General features: G+C 41.8%; 2 protein-coding genes across 2 annotated transcripts in view; both read right to left on the reverse strand.

Moving 5' to 3' along the window:
* Positions 1 to 338: 338 nt before the first annotated feature.
* prrt2 (proline-rich transmembrane protein 2) lies at positions 339 to 11,012 on the reverse strand. Its single transcript, XM_021565529.2, has 5 exons — positions 10,519 to 11,012; positions 9,358 to 9,648; positions 8,653 to 8,957; positions 5,845 to 5,974; positions 339 to 3,736 (listed from the first exon to the last, which is right to left on the reverse strand). Exons 2-5 carry the CDS (start codon positions 9,596 to 9,598, stop codon positions 3,720 to 3,722), a joined length of 693 nt encoding a protein of 230 aa, XP_021421204.1. The 5' UTR covers positions 9,599 to 9,648; positions 10,519 to 11,012; the 3' UTR covers positions 339 to 3,719.
* Positions 11,013 to 11,152: 140 nt separating this feature from the next.
* kif22 (kinesin family member 22) overlaps positions 11,153 to 20,372 on the reverse strand; it is a 35,749-nt gene continuing 26,529 nt past the window's right edge. Inside the window, exons 12-13 of the mRNA XM_021565520.2 lie at positions 13,865 to 13,924; positions 11,153 to 11,505 (exon numbers count right to left, since the gene is read on the reverse strand). Coding sequence (XP_021421195.2) covers positions 11,476 to 11,505; positions 13,865 to 13,924 — 90 coding nt within the window. The 3' untranslated portion in view covers positions 11,153 to 11,475. The remainder of the gene's footprint in view (positions 11,506 to 13,864; positions 13,925 to 20,372) is intronic.

Below are 20,372 nucleotides of genomic sequence, written 5' to 3' on the forward strand. Positions count from 1 at the left end.
TTACACAGATTCAACCTCAATATCCACACATCAATGTCAAAACAAGATAAAAATGATCGATCTCACTAACTTTTACCAAGACAGGTTTTGTTTCTTGGTGCTAATCGTCAAAGATATTCTACCTGCTCATTAGAACCATCAGTGGTTTTTGCCTGTAGGCCCCTCACCCTCAAATGTCTTGCTCTTCCTTCTCCCCCTCTTCACTCAAATGCCTGACAACACTAAGCACTCTTCATCCCCAAAGCTGACATACTCTAACTGTGTGACATGCATGCACTCCCACACAACAGTTTTCCCTCTTTCATTTCAAGTCATGCTGTGATAGACTAACAGACCAATTTTCATGCAATGTGTCTTTATTAAGAATGTGCCTTGGAAGGATACAAGTATCTCTAGTGCCAGGTTTTCTTATCCATGTGATTTTGGTTGTACTTCTGTAAAATTGTCATACATCAATGAAAATCAACAACATGCCAATATCCACATAGATTATAGTAGCCAATGGTAATACAAAGACTAATAAAGACTAACAAAGACTAGCAGACTACCTCTCCTGTCCACATTACAAGAGCTATAATGTTAACTCATAACTATGAAGACGCCACAATATATACGTTACCTTATCTGCAGAATAATATCAACTTTTGATTACAATTAGTTTTAACATCTAAACACTAACAGAGGGGAAAAATGCCTAATATATTAAATCATACAGAAAATTTGCATTAGGGTAGGAATTGATGTTGATGGACTGAGGTCAAGGCATAGTAGTATCTAAATTAAAGGTAGACTCAGAGGCATGACAGATGCATTAAGTAAACAGCGTAGTGGGTCAATTTCTGCAACAACTAAGAGCGTTGAAGTGTGAGGCTCAACTTCTCTTCCGTGCACATGTGCATATACTGTGTGTGACCGTGTGAGTGCCTTGCATCTCGCTCATCAATATTTGCGATGCTGCTCATGGCAATGTCATTTCATCTACCTTTAACTTAAAGTTCCAATTTTAAATAATTACCCATCAAAAGTGTTGGGCAACAGAAGTTGTGGGAATGAAAGGTAGATACTAACCAGAAATTTTGCTTGGATTCTAGGGTAGATACATTGTAAAAAACATTATTATATATTTTTTCATCCATCAATTTATTCACTTAATTGCGGCTTTGATGATTGAAAATTGAGTCAACATTTTAAATGCGGGGTAAAACAATTTATTTTAGCCACCGCTAAGCAAAACACTATAAGAGTAACAGGGGCATAATTTGCATGTTTGAATTTTGTGGACAAATCACTTCAAGGAACTTCAAACACGTTACCATCCACAGTTATGAGAGTAAAGTCATACTGTGTATCGATATAAAAATCACTTCAGCTGTGACGGAAACATGACGTGTCGGTCCAATTTGATGAATACCGACAGAATGTTTTTCGTTCGACGTGGTGGGATCTTTTTGTGTCGGTAAAATTAAATATGCAGTGTTAACACTAGGCGCAAATATTGATATAATAACCATCATATCAAAGTAAACTTGGAGTCACGTGATGATATGGTGTGTGGTGCTCCCACTACAACTCGGGGAAACCATGCAGTTTATTAGGCTATAGATTAAATAAATTATGATTAACTTCACAGGGTGGTGAACGTTCACGGTGATGAGACTCGGTGATGACACTCCTTCCCAATAAATACAGGGTCTTATTCAGACGACATGATGATCGATGCTTGACTGCCGTTAGAAAAATAAAATATTCTTGCTCTTATCCGTAATAATCTCATGTAGACTTGTCTATTTGTACTGTATCTGAGATCTGTTGGCTAGAGCGCACGTACCAGAACCAGAGTAGGCACATGAGCTATTAAAAGCAACAGTTTGTGCCAAAACTTTTGGTCGAGTTAAAAAATGCAATGGAAACACATTGAATTAAGATTTAAAAATCAAATTGCGTGCACTACATCGTCACGCACTGGTTTGTATCCGCAGCAATTCGGTTTGGTGGGAACACACCACTGGTGGAAAAATATTCAAATTTTCTGTAAACAGATTATGAAAAATCTGTCACCAAATGGATGGAAACCTGGCTACTGATTTCATTCGAGTTGATTTGGCCACAACATTTTTACCATCAACAATGCCCCCTTTTGCTTCCATTGTTTTCTAGTTAGCTGTGGCGATTTAAACAAATCTGAACCCTGCACATAAATGCCTGGATCAATCGACAACACAATTAAGTGAATAAACCAATTAAAATGTCAAGTGAACTGAACCTTCCCTTTAAAGTCCACCACTAGATACTCAGTATGGGGATCAGATACCCACTTGATTAAATCGGAAAGATTACAGATTATATTCTCTGGGTCCCCATACACTTGATACCCAGGGTTCTTACTATATTTCCAGTATCACCAAAGTGAAGACTGGCAATTCAATTTATTGTGACCAGCCATAACAGTGCAGTGACTATGTAATTTGGTATATGCATATGGACACACACACACCACGGCCATCTATCATGGATAGCTCTGTACTTCAAAAGCATAAGATGATGAAACTTGTGGTTTAAAATCTAAAACATTATCAAAAAGGTACAAGAAGTAAAGTTTCACCGATTCACGTTCTCATGGACGCTGTAAATAACCTGCTATGATTTGTTGAGATTTTTCCACTTCTCTGGTCAGCAATGCTCTCATTCATTAACAGTCTAAAGGCCCATCCTCAGTGTGGAAAATGGATATAAAGTCACTGAATTACATATCATTTTGTGTTCCTGCCACCCATTTTGTATCCATTTCACATTATTTCCAGGTCCTAAGCCAAACACATATATATTGCGGTCACCAAAAGCTTTAAAGCACAATGACAACTTTATTTTTTTGGCACAATTGTGTCCTTTACTTTGACTTTGCTTCGTGCCCAAGAAATGTTTGATCCCTTCCATCTTCTCAGCAGTTGTGTGTTGGTGAGTGTCGTTTCTCGCCTGCCCTCGCTCTTAAATGACAAAATGGCTAACAGTAGCCTGAAAGACAGGAAGGATATGCACTGACTGAAACTAGAATCTAAGCCTATTCAGAAATGAAAGGGGTATTCTTCCTCTGAAATTAATTTCTTCTTTGAGTTTCTATTGCACGGCAAATCCCTCAAGCACCTTCATGTACCGATGGGATTTTATGCCAAGCTGAATTTCTGATGTGTCCTTTCGTCAGGGGAATGAAGGATGGACTAAGCAGACATTTTGTTGTCCTCCAATGATTGTAGGTAATCAAGCTCTGAAACAATCCTCCCAGTTTCTCTCACATGGATCACACCTCCTTTAAACAATCTCTTCTGTTGTTGTCAACCTTTCTCACCACATCTCATTTTTTGGTCGGTCTCTCTGATCATGGCCAGTGGTTGAGGTAATGGCACCTTGTCAAGGACAGTGTTCAGTGTTGGGCAGAATACAAAGTAAGGGATTATTCCGATCGTCTGTTTCTCCACTGCAAGATCCATCATTGGAGAAGCCCAGAGCAGTTCGGAGCGGAAGCATCTTGCATATCGTTTTTTCATTCACAAAGGATTACGTAATATCAATTATAGAAAGGTATGTAATATCAGGTGTATAATATTCATAGCATGTCCAGTTAATGACTACACTGTAAGAGACGGTAAAAAGGAACAGTCAGCTAGATGGGTCCTGTTTCCAGATATCCAACTGTTAGATCCTGTTTCACGGCAAGACGATACTCAGGATTTCACATTTACTAAAAAAAGCAGAAAAGAAAAAAGAAGGAACACATCAGCAGTTAGTAAAGCAATTTTTCATTCTGCCAGCTCAATATGGAAGTAGAAGCAAACAGCGCTACAGAGAACAGTTACATAACGTGTCAAAAAGGGCCGGTCCAGTTGTGTGTACAATATGATGGTTTTAGCTCCAGTCGCTGCTCAGTGAGTTAATTAGGACATCTCTTTGGCTTAAGACCCGATGGGATGGACATTTTTCACATTCGAAAACAGCCAAAGTGCTGTTGTTAAGCATTTGATTGAACTTAAGTGAACTAAACAACCCCACATGGGTAATTTATTTTGAGTGATTGACCCAGCTTATGGCTGTGTGAGTATTTTTTGGAGTGAGCCAGTGGACACACACAAAAGTCCTGGGCCCAGTTTCCCAAACGCATCTTAAGGCTAAGTATATTGTTAAAACCTTTGCAGGAGCAAAATCTCTGAGCTGTTTCCCAAAACCATCATTATCAAAGTTGCACTTACATTTTAGTTAATTAGCAGACGCTCTTATCCACAGCGATTTACAGGAGCAATTAGGATCAAGGGCCTTGCTCAAAGGCACATACAGATTTTTCACGGAGTCGGCTTGGGATTCCAAGCAGCGACCTTTTGGTTACTGGACCAACACTCTTAAGCGCTAGGCGCATCACTTGAAAACGCTTGTTATTTAACCGACTGCCTCAGACTGCTAAGTGAGTCGTTAGATGCTCTTTTGCATCACTTTATACACAGAAGTTCTCCACTAAACATAGAACCAAGCTTTTTATTTGGTCTCTCAGTGACCACTGATAACTTCGGAACAAAGTTGACTACAAATACATGGTTGCCAATGTCTTTGTAATTGTTACAAGCAAAGGATAAAGATATGTTTCAAATGAAAACCGAGATGAGTGCATTAAAAAATAAATACAGTATAGGCTACATAGGCCTATAAATTACATTTTTTGTTGAAATCAATTTCATGTTCAGTCACCTGAGTTCTATTTAGCTAAATGTAGGCTACACTGTCATTTTTTGCCTGTAACATGTACGCAATGATGTGCCAAATCTGTGATTTTGTGCATTATAGGTTCGGCTAAGAATTAGAATAAGCCACCTCAATATTTGCAACCTTATAGGTGATAACATCTCTCTAGGAGCTGATCCATCATAAATATGGTGAAATAATTCTAAATGTTAAGGTAAAATTCAAATGGAAAAAGCTGATGGGAGAGCAGCGCTGACTTTTCTTTTTTTTTTAGATAAGTAAAAACAACGACACATTTAGCGTGGAGTTTTGGGAAGCATGTTACATCTTCGGAAGTTGTCGGAAACAATGTGTCGTTAACACCCGTAAGCCTAAGTTCCATTGCTATAGGGAAACTGGGCCCTGTTTGATTCCTCTAAAACGCAGCCTTCCTTGCTCCCTGTAGTTCAGGGCTGTCAAACTCATTCCATGGAGGGCAGTGTCTGCTCATTTTTGTTATTACCTTTTCATTTGCCTCCAATGAAGACCTAGACAACCACATGAGGGGAGTTCCTAACTAATTAGTAAAACGGAGGGGTGAAAATCCAAAAACACTTGCCCCTTCATGAAATGAGTTTGAGACCTGTGCTGTAAATGACCAATGATCTTTAAGTGATTGGATGATTAGATAAGTGAAATCAAAGTGATCACCCTAATGTTTTTGGGAAGGATATCAAACCCTCAGAAGTCCCATAGGCCCCTGAGCTTAAGTCCATGCATTAGCTCTGGGAGCTAACAAGTCTCAGGCATGGTTACTCATCACACAAGCGTAATTAACAGAACCCTTTTTGGTACACTTTCACTAATCCAAATCAGACATCAGGGAAGGAAGGAGGATTGCATTTCAAGTCCTCGAAGAGTGCCGGCCATGGGATTTGTTGGAAAGGCTTTGGGACTTCTGGTAGGATTCAGAAATTAAGAGCGTAGGGCCCGGCCCGTATTCATAGTCTTGAGTAGGAGTGTTGATCTAGGATCAGTTTTGTTTTAAAGATCAAAGACAAAACTGATTCTCGATCAGCACTCCTACTCTAACTCTTTATAAATACAAGCAAACAGAGGTTGGCCAACTGTGATACTCACTCGCCAGGTTTACAATGCAGGCAATGATGATGACTGTCCCTCCTATCAGTGAAACTGTAGAGAGCATCCTGGCGAGACGACCCAATCGTCGAGCTCCATCCAGGTTGCCCTGCTCCAGACTGTTCTTGGACTAGGAAAGGAAGAAGGAAGCAGTTTGTTAGGTATGGACTGCTTAAAGGCCCAGTGCAGTCAAAAATATGATTTTACCGTGTTTTATAAACACTACATGCCCAAAAGTATGTAGACACCTGCTGGTCAAACATCTCCTTCCATTATCATGGGCATTAATATGGAGTTGAACTGACGTGTTGGAAAGGTGGCATCCTATGACGTTGCCACGTTGAAAGTCACTGAGCTCTTCACTAAGGCCATTTTACTGCCAATGTTTGTGTGCATGGCTGTGTGCTCGACTTTATACACCCGTCAGCAACAGGTGTGGCTGAAATGGACAAATCCACTAATTTGAAGGGGTGTCCACATACTGTTGAATATACAGTGCAGTCGGGGAGTATTCAGACCCCTCGACTTTTTCCACATTTTTGTTACGTTACAGCCTTATTCTAAAATTATTATTTTTTTCCTTCATTAATTAATCATTAATTAATTAATTAATTAAAAAATACCCCATAATGACAAAGCAAAAACTGGTCACATTTACATAAGTATTTCAGACCCTTTACTCAGTACCTTGTTGAAGTACCTTTGGCAGTGATAACAGCCTTGATTCTTTTTGGGTATGACGCTACTAGCTTGGCACACCTGTATTTGGGGAGTTTCTCCCATTCTTCTCTGCAGATCCTCTCAAGCTCCGTCGGTTTTTTTCAGGTCTCTCCAGAGTTGTTCAATCTGGTTCAAGTCCGAGCTCTGGCTGGGCCACCCAAGGACATTCAGAGACTTGTCCAGAAGCCATTCCTTCGTTGGCTTGGCTGTGGGCTTACGGTCATTGTCCTGTTGGAAGGTGAACCTTAGGATGGCAGACTGGGACAGAGAGCTCTGGAGGAGGTGTTCATCAAGAATCTCTCTGTACTTTGCTCCGTTCATCTTGCTCTCAATCCTGACTAGTTTCCAAGTCCATGCCTCTGAAAAACATCCACACCGCATGATGCAGCCACCACCATGCTTCGTCGTAGGGTGCCAGGTTTCCTCCAGATGTGACGCATGGCATTCAGGCCAAAGAGTTCAATCTTGGTGTCATCGGACCAGAGAAGCTTGTTTCTCATAGAGTCCTTTAGGTGCATTTTGGCTCCAAGTGGGCTGTCATGTGCCTGTTTTTTACTGAGTGGCGGCTTCCGTCTGGCCACTCTACCATAAAGGCACAATTGGTGGAGTCCTGCAGAGATGGTTGTCCTTCTGGAAGGTTCTCACATCTCCACAGAGGAACTCTGGAGCTCTGTCAGAGTGAGCATCGGGTTCTTGGTCACCTCCCTTAACATGGCCCTTCTCCACCGATTGCTCAGTTTGTTCTTGTGGCTAGCTCTAGGAAGAGTCTCGGTGGTTCAAAACATCTTCCATTTAAGAATGATGGAGGTCACTGTGTTCTTGGGGACCTTCAGTGCAGCAGACATTTTTTGGTACCCTTCCCCAGATGTGTGCCTTAACACAATCCTGTCTCGGAGCACTACAGACAGTTACTTCAACCTCACGGCTTGGTTTTGCGATGACATGCACTGTCAACTGTGGAACCTTATGTAGACAGGTGTGTGCCTTTCCAAAATATGTTAAATCAATTGAATTTACCACAAACTGCAATCATGTTGCAGAAACATCAAGGATGATCAATGGAAACAGGATGCACCCGAGGTCAACTTCAAGTCTCATAGCAAAGCGTCTGAATACTAATGTAAATAAGGTATGTTCTTTTATTTTTAAAACGTTTGCAAAAAATGATAAAAACCTGTTTTCGCATGATGAGGATGTGTTATCCATTTTAGAACAAGGCTGTAATGTGACAAAATGTGGGGAAGGGGTCTGAATACTTTCCGAAGGCACTGTATAGTGTATATTTACACACTTTGCGGTTGGAATAATACTGTGAAATTGTGACAATTATGATAATGCCCTTTTAGTTTAAGAGCCGTTTGAAAAGACCACCTGAAATTTCATCCTGTTTTGGTGGGATGGAGTTTTGGCTTTCCAAGGTGACCATGCTGTTAATTAGTTAATAGACCAATAAGAACAATTATTTCAAACCTCTGCCAATAACAGCTATTTTTCAGCTTTCACCTGCCCACTCAGACCACTCCCAGATAGTTCTAGTAAACAACTCACCTTTTGCTAAGATGATATGTTTCTTTTGACCAGAAAGGTACTTAATTGTTACCCAGAAATGGTTTAATAGAGATAAAAACAGACTAACACTAACAGCACAAGGTATTCTGAAGCCAGACACAAAGCTGGTAGCTTGGTCCCAGATCTGTTTGTGCGCTCTTGCCAACTCCTATGGTTATGAACTGGCATGACAATGACCATAGAGGTTGGCTATACACCACAAACAGATCTGGAACCAGGCTACAAAGCTGGTGCTAACCGTCAATAACACCACAGCAGTCTAAGATGAATAGAAGTAGTTTCTGATACAAAGATACAGAACTTTCTGATGAATATGAAACCACAAGCATAAAGGCAAAGGTCTTCAAAGCTGTACTAAAAATAGTATTTAGCAAACATTGCAGATCATTTCACACTAAAATGTGACAGAAAGAGGAACACAGTTGTCTAGCAGTTCAATCCCCAGTCTTGCCACTCCCTTACTGTGCTATATCCTTCTCCCCATCTACATTTCTAACCTGTCAAAAGAAAGAGGCTTACCATAACAGAGTAGACAAACCCCACAATGTTGATTGGCCAGACCGGGCAGAAGCAAGCCAGCACAGCCAGTATTAGGTAGTCTTTAGGCTTGGCTCTGTCAATGGGTGGGTTGGTGGCGATGCTGGAGTGGCGTGAGATGGAGGGCCGTGGGGAGAAGGCGGTGTAGCCGATGGAACCGGCACGACTCCCCTTCCGGGTCTTGCTGTTGTGGGGGTGGTGGGAGTAAGAAATGGACTGCTGCCTTCTGGGAGGTGAGGAGATGACTGAGGAGGTGGTGTCAGCAGGGGCTGGGTGAATACCATTACCTAGAGAGGGGGGGGAGGGATGTGGATGAAAAGCATCAGTAAATGATTGAACTAATGTCCCCTGAGCACTAGTAGACTAGAATCGTATATTAAATGGATTTGACATTCCCCGAACTAACCGTCCAAGCAAGCGTATGCTGTACAACTGTCCTGGATTCCGTGGGCATACACTTAACTTAAATGAGTCCGAGCTTAGAAAGCTTGGGCTGTGTGGTCTAGTGGTTAGTGCTGCAAACCCTGGCACAAAATACCAGTCGGCATGGGGTCAAATCCGACCCAGTGCCCTTCTGACTTGCAACTCTGCTTACTTTCCTATCTACTCTCCACTATCCTATGCACCAATAAAATACGTAAGGAGCGGGACTGCGCCACTGCATAAAAATGTTTTATCATGTCTTACTGTTCTCCATTTTCTCATTGATCACAATGACCAGTTCCCCTGCCGTGGCTTGGCTCAGGCAGGGCCCAAAGCTGGTGGTGGTGCTATGGATCTCTTGTTCCTCCATCTCTGGTGGGGACGTGACAGTCACAGCGATGATGGGAGCTGGGCTTAACAATGATGCATCTTGGTCCAATAGGGACGGCTGTTCCTCGCCTGGCCAAATGACGGGGGCTGGGTTCATGTTTGTGTTCAGAGCCATGTTGATAACAAAGGAGTGTGCTTGTGGGCTTCTGCTTACCTTCGATACACCTGGGGGATAGACAAAGGGGTTGAACAATGACAAAACAAAACCTGCATACCAACTATTATTTACACTCTGTTCAGAGCAATTTGCTATTATACTTATTGAATCTGTACTCACTGGCATATGAGCACACATTATAATCTTAACCTCCTTTAGTATTCGGGGGACTTAGGGTCTGATGAGAAATTCTGACCAGTTTTTTTTCTCCAATGCTCTGCTTATGTAATAGTAAATATAACAGGAAAGGCTAAGAGGCCAAACAGCGATTTTAAACACTGATCTGGACCTTTGCCGCTCAGGGGAGAATTAATTTAAAAAAATAAACAAATGTAAAAATGTGTAATAAAATGTCATCAATTAATTATTCAATACAAAGATATAAAAAAAGGTCTATGTGCAGGTGTACACAGAACTGCTAGTTTTTATTGACGTGTTCATAACCACTTTCTGAGCACAATGGGGCATATGATTACAGGCTATTTAGCACAGAACAATGGGACAACAAAAAAAAAGGTAACATGGACAAAGCCACATGGAAGAGTGAAGACATATAGAAGGAGAGTGAAAGGGGAGGGGGATTATACAGCTACAATTATGGGCTAGAGCATTGGATACAAATAACCTATTTGAAGGAATAGGAAAATTATAACAAGCAAACGTTTACCAAAAGGGCAATGACTGTGGCAACAACAAAAAAACGATGCACATGCAGCAACGTAGTCTTGCATTGAAAACATAAAAAAACGGGATACGACATAAGTACCCAGATTCTCAATTCAAAGCCGTTATCACGGCCTATTGGCATTCTACACAAACCATTTTATTGAGGATAATGGCATAAGCAAATTGACGACGGTAAAAAATTACAAACTCACCTTTTATCCAACAGATTCTTCAAAATACCCGAAATGACCCGTGATTTTGCATGATCGTATTTTCATAAGCGAACCCAATTGCATTCCGCGATGTATTATTCGTTACAGCCTTCAGTATGTTTGCATGCGCAACTCTGAAGTATGTTCCCCAAATACGCGCATCTCTTCTGTAATTTTCTGGAAGACGTGTACAGTACTGAATTACGTGATGTAGAGCCCTTTCGAAATGCTGCGCTTCGGGGGTGGGGAGGGTGCAGAGAATGTGGATCAGATAAGAGGGGGAAAGCGTGAAATGAATAAACCCAGCCTACGTGCAGTGGGAGGGATGGATTGATAGCGCAGCACCAAACAGAAACGCATCCTTTGTCGAGTGCCTAATTTCCCAATGCCACATTTACGCGATAAAATTATTGCCAACAGTTTACTTATTAAAAGCATTCCCACATTAAGGTATGTGCAATAATTAGGGTTATCAAAATAGAGATACCCTTCCACGTGTTCTGCTATTGTCATATTTCACCAATGGTAATATTAGTTTGAACAGTGTTGTTGGCTATACATTTGTACAAACAAGCCACATCCTTGAACAACACATACAATTAATACGGTGTGTAAGTAAGGACTGAAAAATCGATAAAAGTAGAGACATTTATTGAACGGCAATATTGCGCCATCGGCTGGAATAGCGCAAATACTACAAAAACATCTCGAAATAAAACAAGGACAGATATCGCATTTTCGTGAAATATAATAAAAAGTCATACTAGTACACGCTTGCAGACCACCACTTATAAGAGGTGTATATACACACAGACATATGACGTCATACAGTTCTAAATGCAGAGTCAGAGAGTGGAAAATAATCAGAGAACATTCTTCAAAAACATAGAAACATTAAAATAAAAAAGGCAAAATATTGGAAGGACAGGAAGAGTAGACAAAGACCCGATAGCAGAATCACGTCCCCATCATGCTGAGAATGTTGGCCTGTGAATGAAAAGAGAAAACAGTCACACACCATACAAGTCTTGTTTAAAGCTTTATTCTTTAAAATGGACCAAGAGGATACCCGAAGCCTAATGGCCAAACGATAGTTAGCGCCTGGGTTGAATTCATTACTGTAATTGTACACTGTAGCAAAACGCTTAGCTGTAGAAAATGTAAACCAGCATTCAGGTAGTCCCTCCCGTTTTGTCACTTTGTTTCGGTTTTATTCCAAGTGAATACAACCATGGAAATATCTTACACCTGGGCCATTCACGTCTGCTACAACAGTGTTTTAAGGTGTTCCACAAATACTCCAGAGAACATTGGGTTTTCAACGCATCCGGTTATCAATACAATTCGTGGCTTAAAAATCCATCAAAAGGATATCCCGGCTAACAAACGCTCCCACAACTTTAGAGAACGTTCCCTTGAGTCTCAATAGGTCATTACCTAATGTTTTCAAAGGAACGTTCCAGTGCTGTGCAAAGACCATTCCCTAAATATCAAAACAGAACCTACCCAGAACATGGTTACCATGTTCTCAGAATATTCAGTATTAATGGTCTAGACATGTTTCAAGAATATTCCATTGTACAGTTTGAGGGTTAGGAGAATATTTCATCAACATCACACCAAACAAACAGAACATGTTCTCTGAATATACGATATTAAGTGCTCTGGACACGTTTCATTGGAAAATAATTTAGTTCCCAGTTTGTTCCGGGGACCTACCTAAAGACCTTTATAGGCCATCACCGAATGGTCCCAAAGAAATGTTATCCCCCTCCAAAAAGGACTGGTTTCTTTACACACCACACCTTGTTACTGCTGCCAAGCCCATTAGGGCCCTGATTGGTGAACCACAGATCCATTTACAGCTCTTTGTCTGTTGGCAAGGTTATGGACACCCAAACAGTGCTTTTAACAATGTTTTCAACTTACACACTTGACATACATGATTCCATTATGCACGTTCATTTAAACAGTAATTATTATTCAACATGTCCTCACCTGAGATTTGAACTCACAACCTCTTGGTTCACAGCATTCCGATCTTCCTGCTATGCCACTATGTCTGTGTCTAGTTGTTTAATGTTGGTGGTGCATATTCCTCAGTTTTAATGTTACTCCTTAATCACTATGATAAATAAAATCGTTTTTATTGAGTGTACTTTCAACAGAGATGAGATTTACTTTGAATTGCAAAGTGTACCAATACAGGTGAAATCAGTTACTGACAGACACGATGGCGTAGCAGAAAAATACTGATTTTTAGAAATGACTAATGACTAATGTACTACAACAAAAAAATACAGTAATTTAAAATACTGTAGAATTTCATGAATTCCTATAGAGAACTGCTCCTACTGGGGAGAGCCAATCTGTCAGACTGTTGGCTTCAATGCCTCGCAAAGGCCAATACATAGCATCAGCAACCCAGGGTTTATAGACATCATTGTGTTGAAAGCACTGTGTGTGTGTGGGCGTCCCTAACCTTGCCAACAGAAAGAGCTGTAAATGGATCACTGGTTTACCAATCAGGGCCTTGATGGTCTCGGCAACAGTAAAAAGTGGTAATATGTAATGAAAGAAGTTGTTCTATTGGAACCATCAGGCGAAATCCTAAAATCTTCTTTAGGGACGTCCCCGGAAGAATTCGCAAACTAGACAAAACCCTCCATGGTGCAATGACAGACTGCCCTATGTTTTAAACTTCCTAGGAAAGAGGAATGTTATTGTAACGTTGCAATAAAATGTGTCTAGAAAATGTCTCTCTCCTTTTAGGAGAAAATGGCAACCGTATTCTGTTTATGTTTGGTATGATGATGTTGGAATACTCTCCTAACCCTCACCAAAACATGCTGAATAGGTTCTCAGAAGGTTTTTGCTAAAATAGATTGAATGTTCCCTTAACTAACGGAAAACTGAATACTCAAACATTTAGGGTAACATTACAAAACGGTCTCCGCCCATAGAATTGTTAGCCGAGATGGCAGTGAAGCTCGGCAAAGAGATCCTTGATGAAAATCTGCTCCACAGCGCTCAGGACCTCAGACTGGGGTTCACAATACAGTTCTCACCATTTGTCTTATTTACTGAAGAGTGACTGGAGCATAAACCATGTTCATACCCTGACACTATCAGTAAGACTTCCTGTTCAAGTGTTGGTTCATGTTTTTTTTAAGCGTTACATTTTCTTGCCAACATCTATACAATTTAGCAATGTTACATTTTCAAACCAAAACACCAAAAGACAACAGAATGATTGTGCTGGTGTTTTTTCAGATTACGATACCACAATGAAAGAGTATTGAGACTACCCCAGATAAATTCTATGGAATCTGCTTGTCAGTCATACCTTAATGAAGGAGGAGAGTCTTTTGGCTGTGATTCCCTCAATATTGGTTAGATCCTCCAGCTGGAATAAAGAGTGATATTGGCATTAGAATCAGAATGAATGAAACTCAACTTATAATTGTATTTACAGAGCATTTGGAAACCATGTAGACCCCCTGACTTTCTCCAAATTTTGTTACGTTACTGCCTTATTCTAATATTTTCCTCAATCTACACACAATACCCCATTATGAAGCAAAAACAGGTTTTCAAAATGTTAGCAAAGTTAATAAAAATGAATAACAGAAATGTTATTTACATAAAAATAAAACCCTTAGCTATGACACTCGAAATTGAGCTCAGGTGCACCCGATTTCCATTGATCATCCTTGAGAGGATTCTACAACTTGGAGTCCACCTGTGATAAATTAAATTGATTGGACATGATTTGGAAGGGCACACACCTGTCTATATAAAGGCCCCACAGCTGACAGTGCATGTCTGAGCAAAAACCAAGACACGAGCTCAAATGAATTGTCCGTAGAGCTCCGAGAGAGGATTGTGTCTGGGGAAAGGTCTGGGGAAAGGTACCAAAAAAATGTCTGCAGCATTGAAGGTCCAAGAACACAGTGGCCTCCATTCTTAAAAATGGGAGAAGTTTGAAACCACCAAGAATCTTCCTAGAGCCGGCCGCTTGGCCAAACTGAGCAATTCAGGGGAGAAGGGCTTTGGTCAGTGAGGTTACCAAGAACCCAATGCTCACTGACAGAGCTCCAGAGTTCCTTTGTGGAGATGAGAGAACCGTACAGAAGGACAACCATCTCTGCAGCACGCCACCAAATCAGGCCTTTATGGTAAACTGGCCAGACGGAAGCAACTCCTCAGTAAGAGGCACATGAGTTTGCCAAAAGCCACCTAAAGGACTTTGCCCACGAGAAACAAGATTCTCTGGTCTGATGAAACCAAGATTGAACTCTTTGGCCTGAAAGCCAATAGTCACATCTGAAGGAAACCTGGCACCATCCCAACGGTGAAACATGGTGGCAGCATCATGCTGTGGGGATGTTTTTCAGCAGCAGGGACTGGGAGAGTAGTCAGGATCGAGGGAAAGAAGAATGGATCAAAGTACAATGAGATTCTTGATGAAAATCTGCTCCACAGTGCTCAGGACCTCAGACTGCGGCGAAGGTTTACCCTCCAACAGGACATTGACCCTAAGCACACAGCCAAGACAACGCAAGAGTGGCTTCGGGACAAGTCTCTGAATGTCCTTGAGTGGCCCAGCCAGAGCCCGGACAGCCCTGAAAATGGCTGTGTTGCGACGCTCCCCACCCAACTTGACAGAGCTTGAGAGAATCTGCAGAGAATGGGAGAAACTCCTCAAATACAGGTGAGCCAAGCTTGTAGCATCATACCCAATAACACTCAAGGCTGTAAATCGCTGCCAACGGTGCTTCAACAAAGCACAGAGTAAAGGGTCTGAATACTTATGTAAATGTGATAGTTACAGATTTTTCATAAATTTGCACACAAATCCCCAAAGCATTTTTTTTTTACTATGTCATTATGGGTTATTGTGCGTAGATTGATGAGAGAAAAAACACAATTGAATACAGTTTTGAACAAGGCTGTAGCGTAACAAAATGCGGAAAAGTCAAGGGGTCTGAATACTCTCCGAATGCACCATGCTTGTGTATTTACAGCTCTGGAAAAAATTAAGAGACCACTGCAAAATTATCAGTTTCTCTGGTTGTACTATTTATAGGTATGTGTTTCGATAAAACGAAAAGGTTTATTTTATTCTATAAACTATTTACAACATTTCTCCCAAATTCCAAATATTGTCATTTAGAGCATTTATTTGCAAAATATTACAACTGGTCAAAATAACAAAAAAGATGCAGTGTTATCAAACCTTGAAGAATGCAAAGAAAATAAGTTAATATACATTTTTAAACACAATACTTATGTTTTAGCTTAGGAAGAGTTCAGAAATCAATATATTTGGTGGAATAACCCTGATTTTCAAATCACAGCTTTCATTCGTCTTGGCATGCTCTCCACCAGTCTTTAACATTGATGTTGGGTGACTATGCCACACCTGGCGCAAAAACTCAAGCAGCTCGGCTTTGTTTGATCGCTCGACCATCAATCTTCCTCTGGATCACATTCCAATGTGGTTCAGGTCTGGAGATTGGGCTGGCCATGACAGGGTCTTGATCTGATTGTCCTCCATCCACACCTTGATTGACCTTGCTTGTGGCATGGAGTATTGTCCTGCTGGAAAAAACAATCCTTCGAGTTGTCAAAGCAGAAGGAAGCAAGTTTTCTTCCAGGACAACCTTGTTTGTGGCTTGATTCATGCGTCCTTCACAAAATAAAAATCTGTCCGATTCCAGCCTTACTGAAGCACCCCCATATCACCACCGACTCTCCACCAAATTTCACAGTGGGTGCGAGAGAACCATCAAGCGCTATGATGAAACTGACTCATGAGGAGCGCCACAGGAAAGGAAGACCCAGAATTACCTCTGCTGCAAGAGTATAAGATCAGAGTTACCAGCCTCAAATTGCAACCCAAATAAATGCTTCATGGTTAAAGTAACAGACATATCTCAACATCAACTGTTCAAAGGAGACTGTGTGAAATGAGGCCTTCATGGTTGAATTGCTACAAGGAAACCAATAAGAAGAGACTTGCTTGGGCCAAGAAACACAAGCAATGGACATTAGACCGGTGGAAATCTGTCCTTTTGGTCTGATGAGTCCAAATTTGACATGTTTGGTTCCTCACGCTGTGTCTTTGTGACGCAGAGTAGGTGAACGGATCTTTGCATGTGTGGTTACCAACGTGAAGCATGAAGGAAGATGACGGTGTGGGGGAGCTTTGCTGGTGACATAAGACACCCTTAACCAGCATGGCTAGCACAGCATTCTGCAGCAATACGCCATCCCATCTGGTTTGCGCTTCATTGGACTATCATTTGATTTTCAACAGGACAATGACCCAAAACACACCTCCAGGTTGTGTAAAGGCTATTTGACCAAGAAGGAGAGTAATGGAGTGATGCATCAGATGACCTGGCTCCACAATCACCTGACCGAAACCCATTTGAGATGGTTTGGGATGAGTGAAGGAAAAGCAGCCAACAAGTGCTCAGCATATGTGGGAACTCCTTCAAGCCTGTTGGAAAAGCATTCCAGGTGAAGCTGGTTGAGAGAATGCCAAGTGTGCACAAAGCTGTCATGAAGGTCAAGGGTGGCTACTTTGAAGAATCCAAAATATATTTTGATTTGTTTAACAGCTTTTTGGTTACTACATAATTCTGTGTTTTATTATTTCTTTTTTCACCTTTATTTAACCAGGTAGGCCAGTTGAGAAGTTCTCATTTACAACTGCGACCTGACCAAGATTGAGCAAAGCAATGCGACAAACAACAGTTACCCATGGGATGAACACAATAGAAAAGTATATATACAGAGTGTGCAAATGTAAGATTACGGAGGAAAGGCAATAAATAAATAGGCCATACTGGCGAAATAATTACAATTTAGCAATTAAAACACTGGAGTGATAGATGTGCAGAAGATGAATGTGCAAGTAGAGACATGGGTGCAAAAAAATAAATAACAGTATGGGTGAGGTAGTTGGATGGGCTATGTACAGGTGCAATAATCAGTAAGCTGCTCTGACAGCTGATGCTTAAAGTTAGTGAGGGAGATATGAGTCTCCAGCTTCTGTGATTTTTGCAATTCGTTCCAGTCATTGGCAGCAGGGAACTGGAAGGAAAGGTGGCCAAAGGAGGAGTTGGCTTTGGGGGTGACCAGTGAAATATACCTGCTGGAGAGAATGGGTGGGTGCTGCTATGGTGACCAGTGAGCTGAGATAAGGAGGGGCTTTACCTAGCAAAGACTTATAGATGACCTGCAGCCAGTGGGTTTGGAGACAAATATGAAGCGAGGGCCAGCCAACGAGAGCAAACAGGTCGCAGTGGTGGGTAGTATATGGGGCTTGGTGGCAAAACGAATGGCAGTGTGGTAGACTGCATCCAATTTGTTGAGTAGAGTGTTGGAAGCTATTTTGTAAATGACGTCGCCGAAGTCAAGGATCGGTAGGATAGTCAGTTTTACGAGGGTATGTTTGGCAGCATGAGTGAAGGATGCTTTGTTACGAAATAGGAAGCCGATTCTAGATTTAATTTTGGATTGGAGATGCTTGGAAGGAGAGTTTACAGTCTAACCAGATCCCTATATATTTGTACTTGTCCACGTAAGTCAGAACCACCCAGAGTAGTGATGCTTGGCGGGTGGGAGGGTGCGGGCAGTGATCGGTTGAAGAGCAGGCATTTAGTTTTACTGGCATTTAAAAGCAGTTGGAGGCCACGGAAGGTGTGTTATGGCATTGAAGCTCGTCTGGAAGTTTGTTAGCACAATGTCAAAAGAAGGGCCAGAAGTATACTGAATGGTGTTCTTCTGCGTAGAGGTGGATCAGAGAATCACCAGCAGCAAGAGAGACATCATTGATGTATACAGAGAAAAGAGTCGGCCCGAGAATTGAACCCTGTGGCACCCCCATGAAGACTGCCAGAGGTCTGGACAACAGGCCCTCCGATTTGACACACTGAACTCTGTCTGAGAAGTAGTTGGTGAACCAGGCGATGCAGTAATTTGAGAAACCAAGGCTGCTGAGTCTGCCGATAAGAATTTGGTGATTGACAGAGTCGAAAGCCTTGGCCAGGTCGATGAATACGGCTGCACAGTACTGTCTTTTATCGATGGTGGTTATGATATCGTTTAGGATCTTGAGCGTGACTGAGGTGCTCGTCATGACCCATGACGAGCTCGGAAACCAGATTGCATAGCGGAGAAGGTACGGCTGGATTCGAAATGGTCGGTGATTTGTTTGTTAACTTGGCTTTCGAAGACTTTAGAAAAGGCAGGATAGATATAGGTCTACAACAGTTCGGGGCTAGTGTGTCTCCCCTTTGAAGAGGGGGATGGCCGCAGCAGCTTTACAATCTTTAGGGATCTCGGATGATACGAAAGAGGTTGAACAGGCTAGTAATAGCAGTTGCAACAATTGAGGCGGATCATTTTAGAAAGAGAGGGTCCAGATATTCTAGCCCAGCTGATTTGTAGGGGTCCAGATTGTGCAGCTCTTTCAGAACATCAGCTATCTGGATTTGGGTGAAGGAGAAATGGGAGAGGCTTGGGCAAGTTGCTGTGGGGGGTGCAAAGCTGTTGACCGGGGTAGACTGGTAGAAAGCATGGGCAGCCATAGAAAATGCTTAATGAAATTCTCCATTATCGTGGATTTATCGGTGGTGACAGTGTTTCCTAGCCTCAGTGCATTGGGCAGCTGGGAGGAGGTGCTCTTACTCTCCATGGACTTTACAGTGTCCCAGAACTTTTTGGAGTTTGTGCTAAAGGATACAAATTTTTGTTTGAAAAAGCTAGCCTTTGCATATTGTTTCCTAACTTCCCTGAAAAGTTGCATATCACAGGGGCTATTCGATGTACGCCACAGGATGTTTTTGTGCTGGTCGAGGGCAGTCAGGTCTGGAGTGAACCAATGGCTATATCTGTTCTTAGTTACATTTTTTTGGAATGGGGCATGCTTATTTAAGATGCTGATGAGGAAGACCCTTTTGAAGAATAACCAGGCATCCTCTACTGACGGGATGAGGTCAATATCCTTCCTGGATACCCGGGCCAGGGCGATTAAAAAGGCCTGCTCACTGAAGTGTTTTAGAGAGCCTTTGACAGTGATGAGGGGTGGCTATTTGACAACGGACCCATTACGGACACAGGCAATGATCGCTGAGATCCTGGTTAAAGACAGCAGTGGCGTATTTAGAGGGCAGGCTGGTCAGGATGATATGAGGGTGCCCGTGTTTACGGATTTAGGGTTGTACCTGGTAGGTTCCATGATCAATTGTGTGAGATTGAGGGCATCTAGCTTAGATTGTTGAACGGCCGGGGTGTTAAGCAAATCCCAGTTCAGGTCACCTAACAGTACAAACTGAGGATAAATGGGGGAGCAATTAATTCACATATGGTGTCGAGGGCACAGCTGGGGGCTGAAGGGGGTCTATAACATGCGACAACAGTGAGAGACTTATTTCTGGAAAGGTGGATTTTTAAAAGTAGAAGCTCGAACTGTTTGGGCACAGACCTGGATAGCATGACAGAACTCTGCAGGCTAACGCCACCCCCTTTGGAAGTTCTACCTTGGCAGAAAATGTTGTAATTGTGGATGGAAATGTCCGAATTTTTGGTGGCCTTCCTAAGCTTTGATTCAGACACAGCTAGGACGTCAGGGTTGACGGAGTGTGCTAAAGCAGTGAATAAAACAAACTTAGGGAGGAGGCTTCTAATGTTAACATGCATGAGACCATCATAGTTTATGTCTCAACAATTATTCTACAATGTATTAAAATAAAGAAAAACCCTGAAATGAGTAAGTGTCCATACTTTTGACTGGTACCACACACACAGTGCATTTGGAAAGTATTCAGCCAACTTGAATT

Source organism: Oncorhynchus mykiss, chromosome 16 (genome assembly GCF_013265735.2).
Source record: "Oncorhynchus mykiss isolate Arlee chromosome 16, USDA_OmykA_1.1, whole genome shotgun sequence".
NCBI classification, from domain to species: Eukaryota; Metazoa; Chordata; class Actinopteri; order Salmoniformes; family Salmonidae; genus Oncorhynchus; species Oncorhynchus mykiss.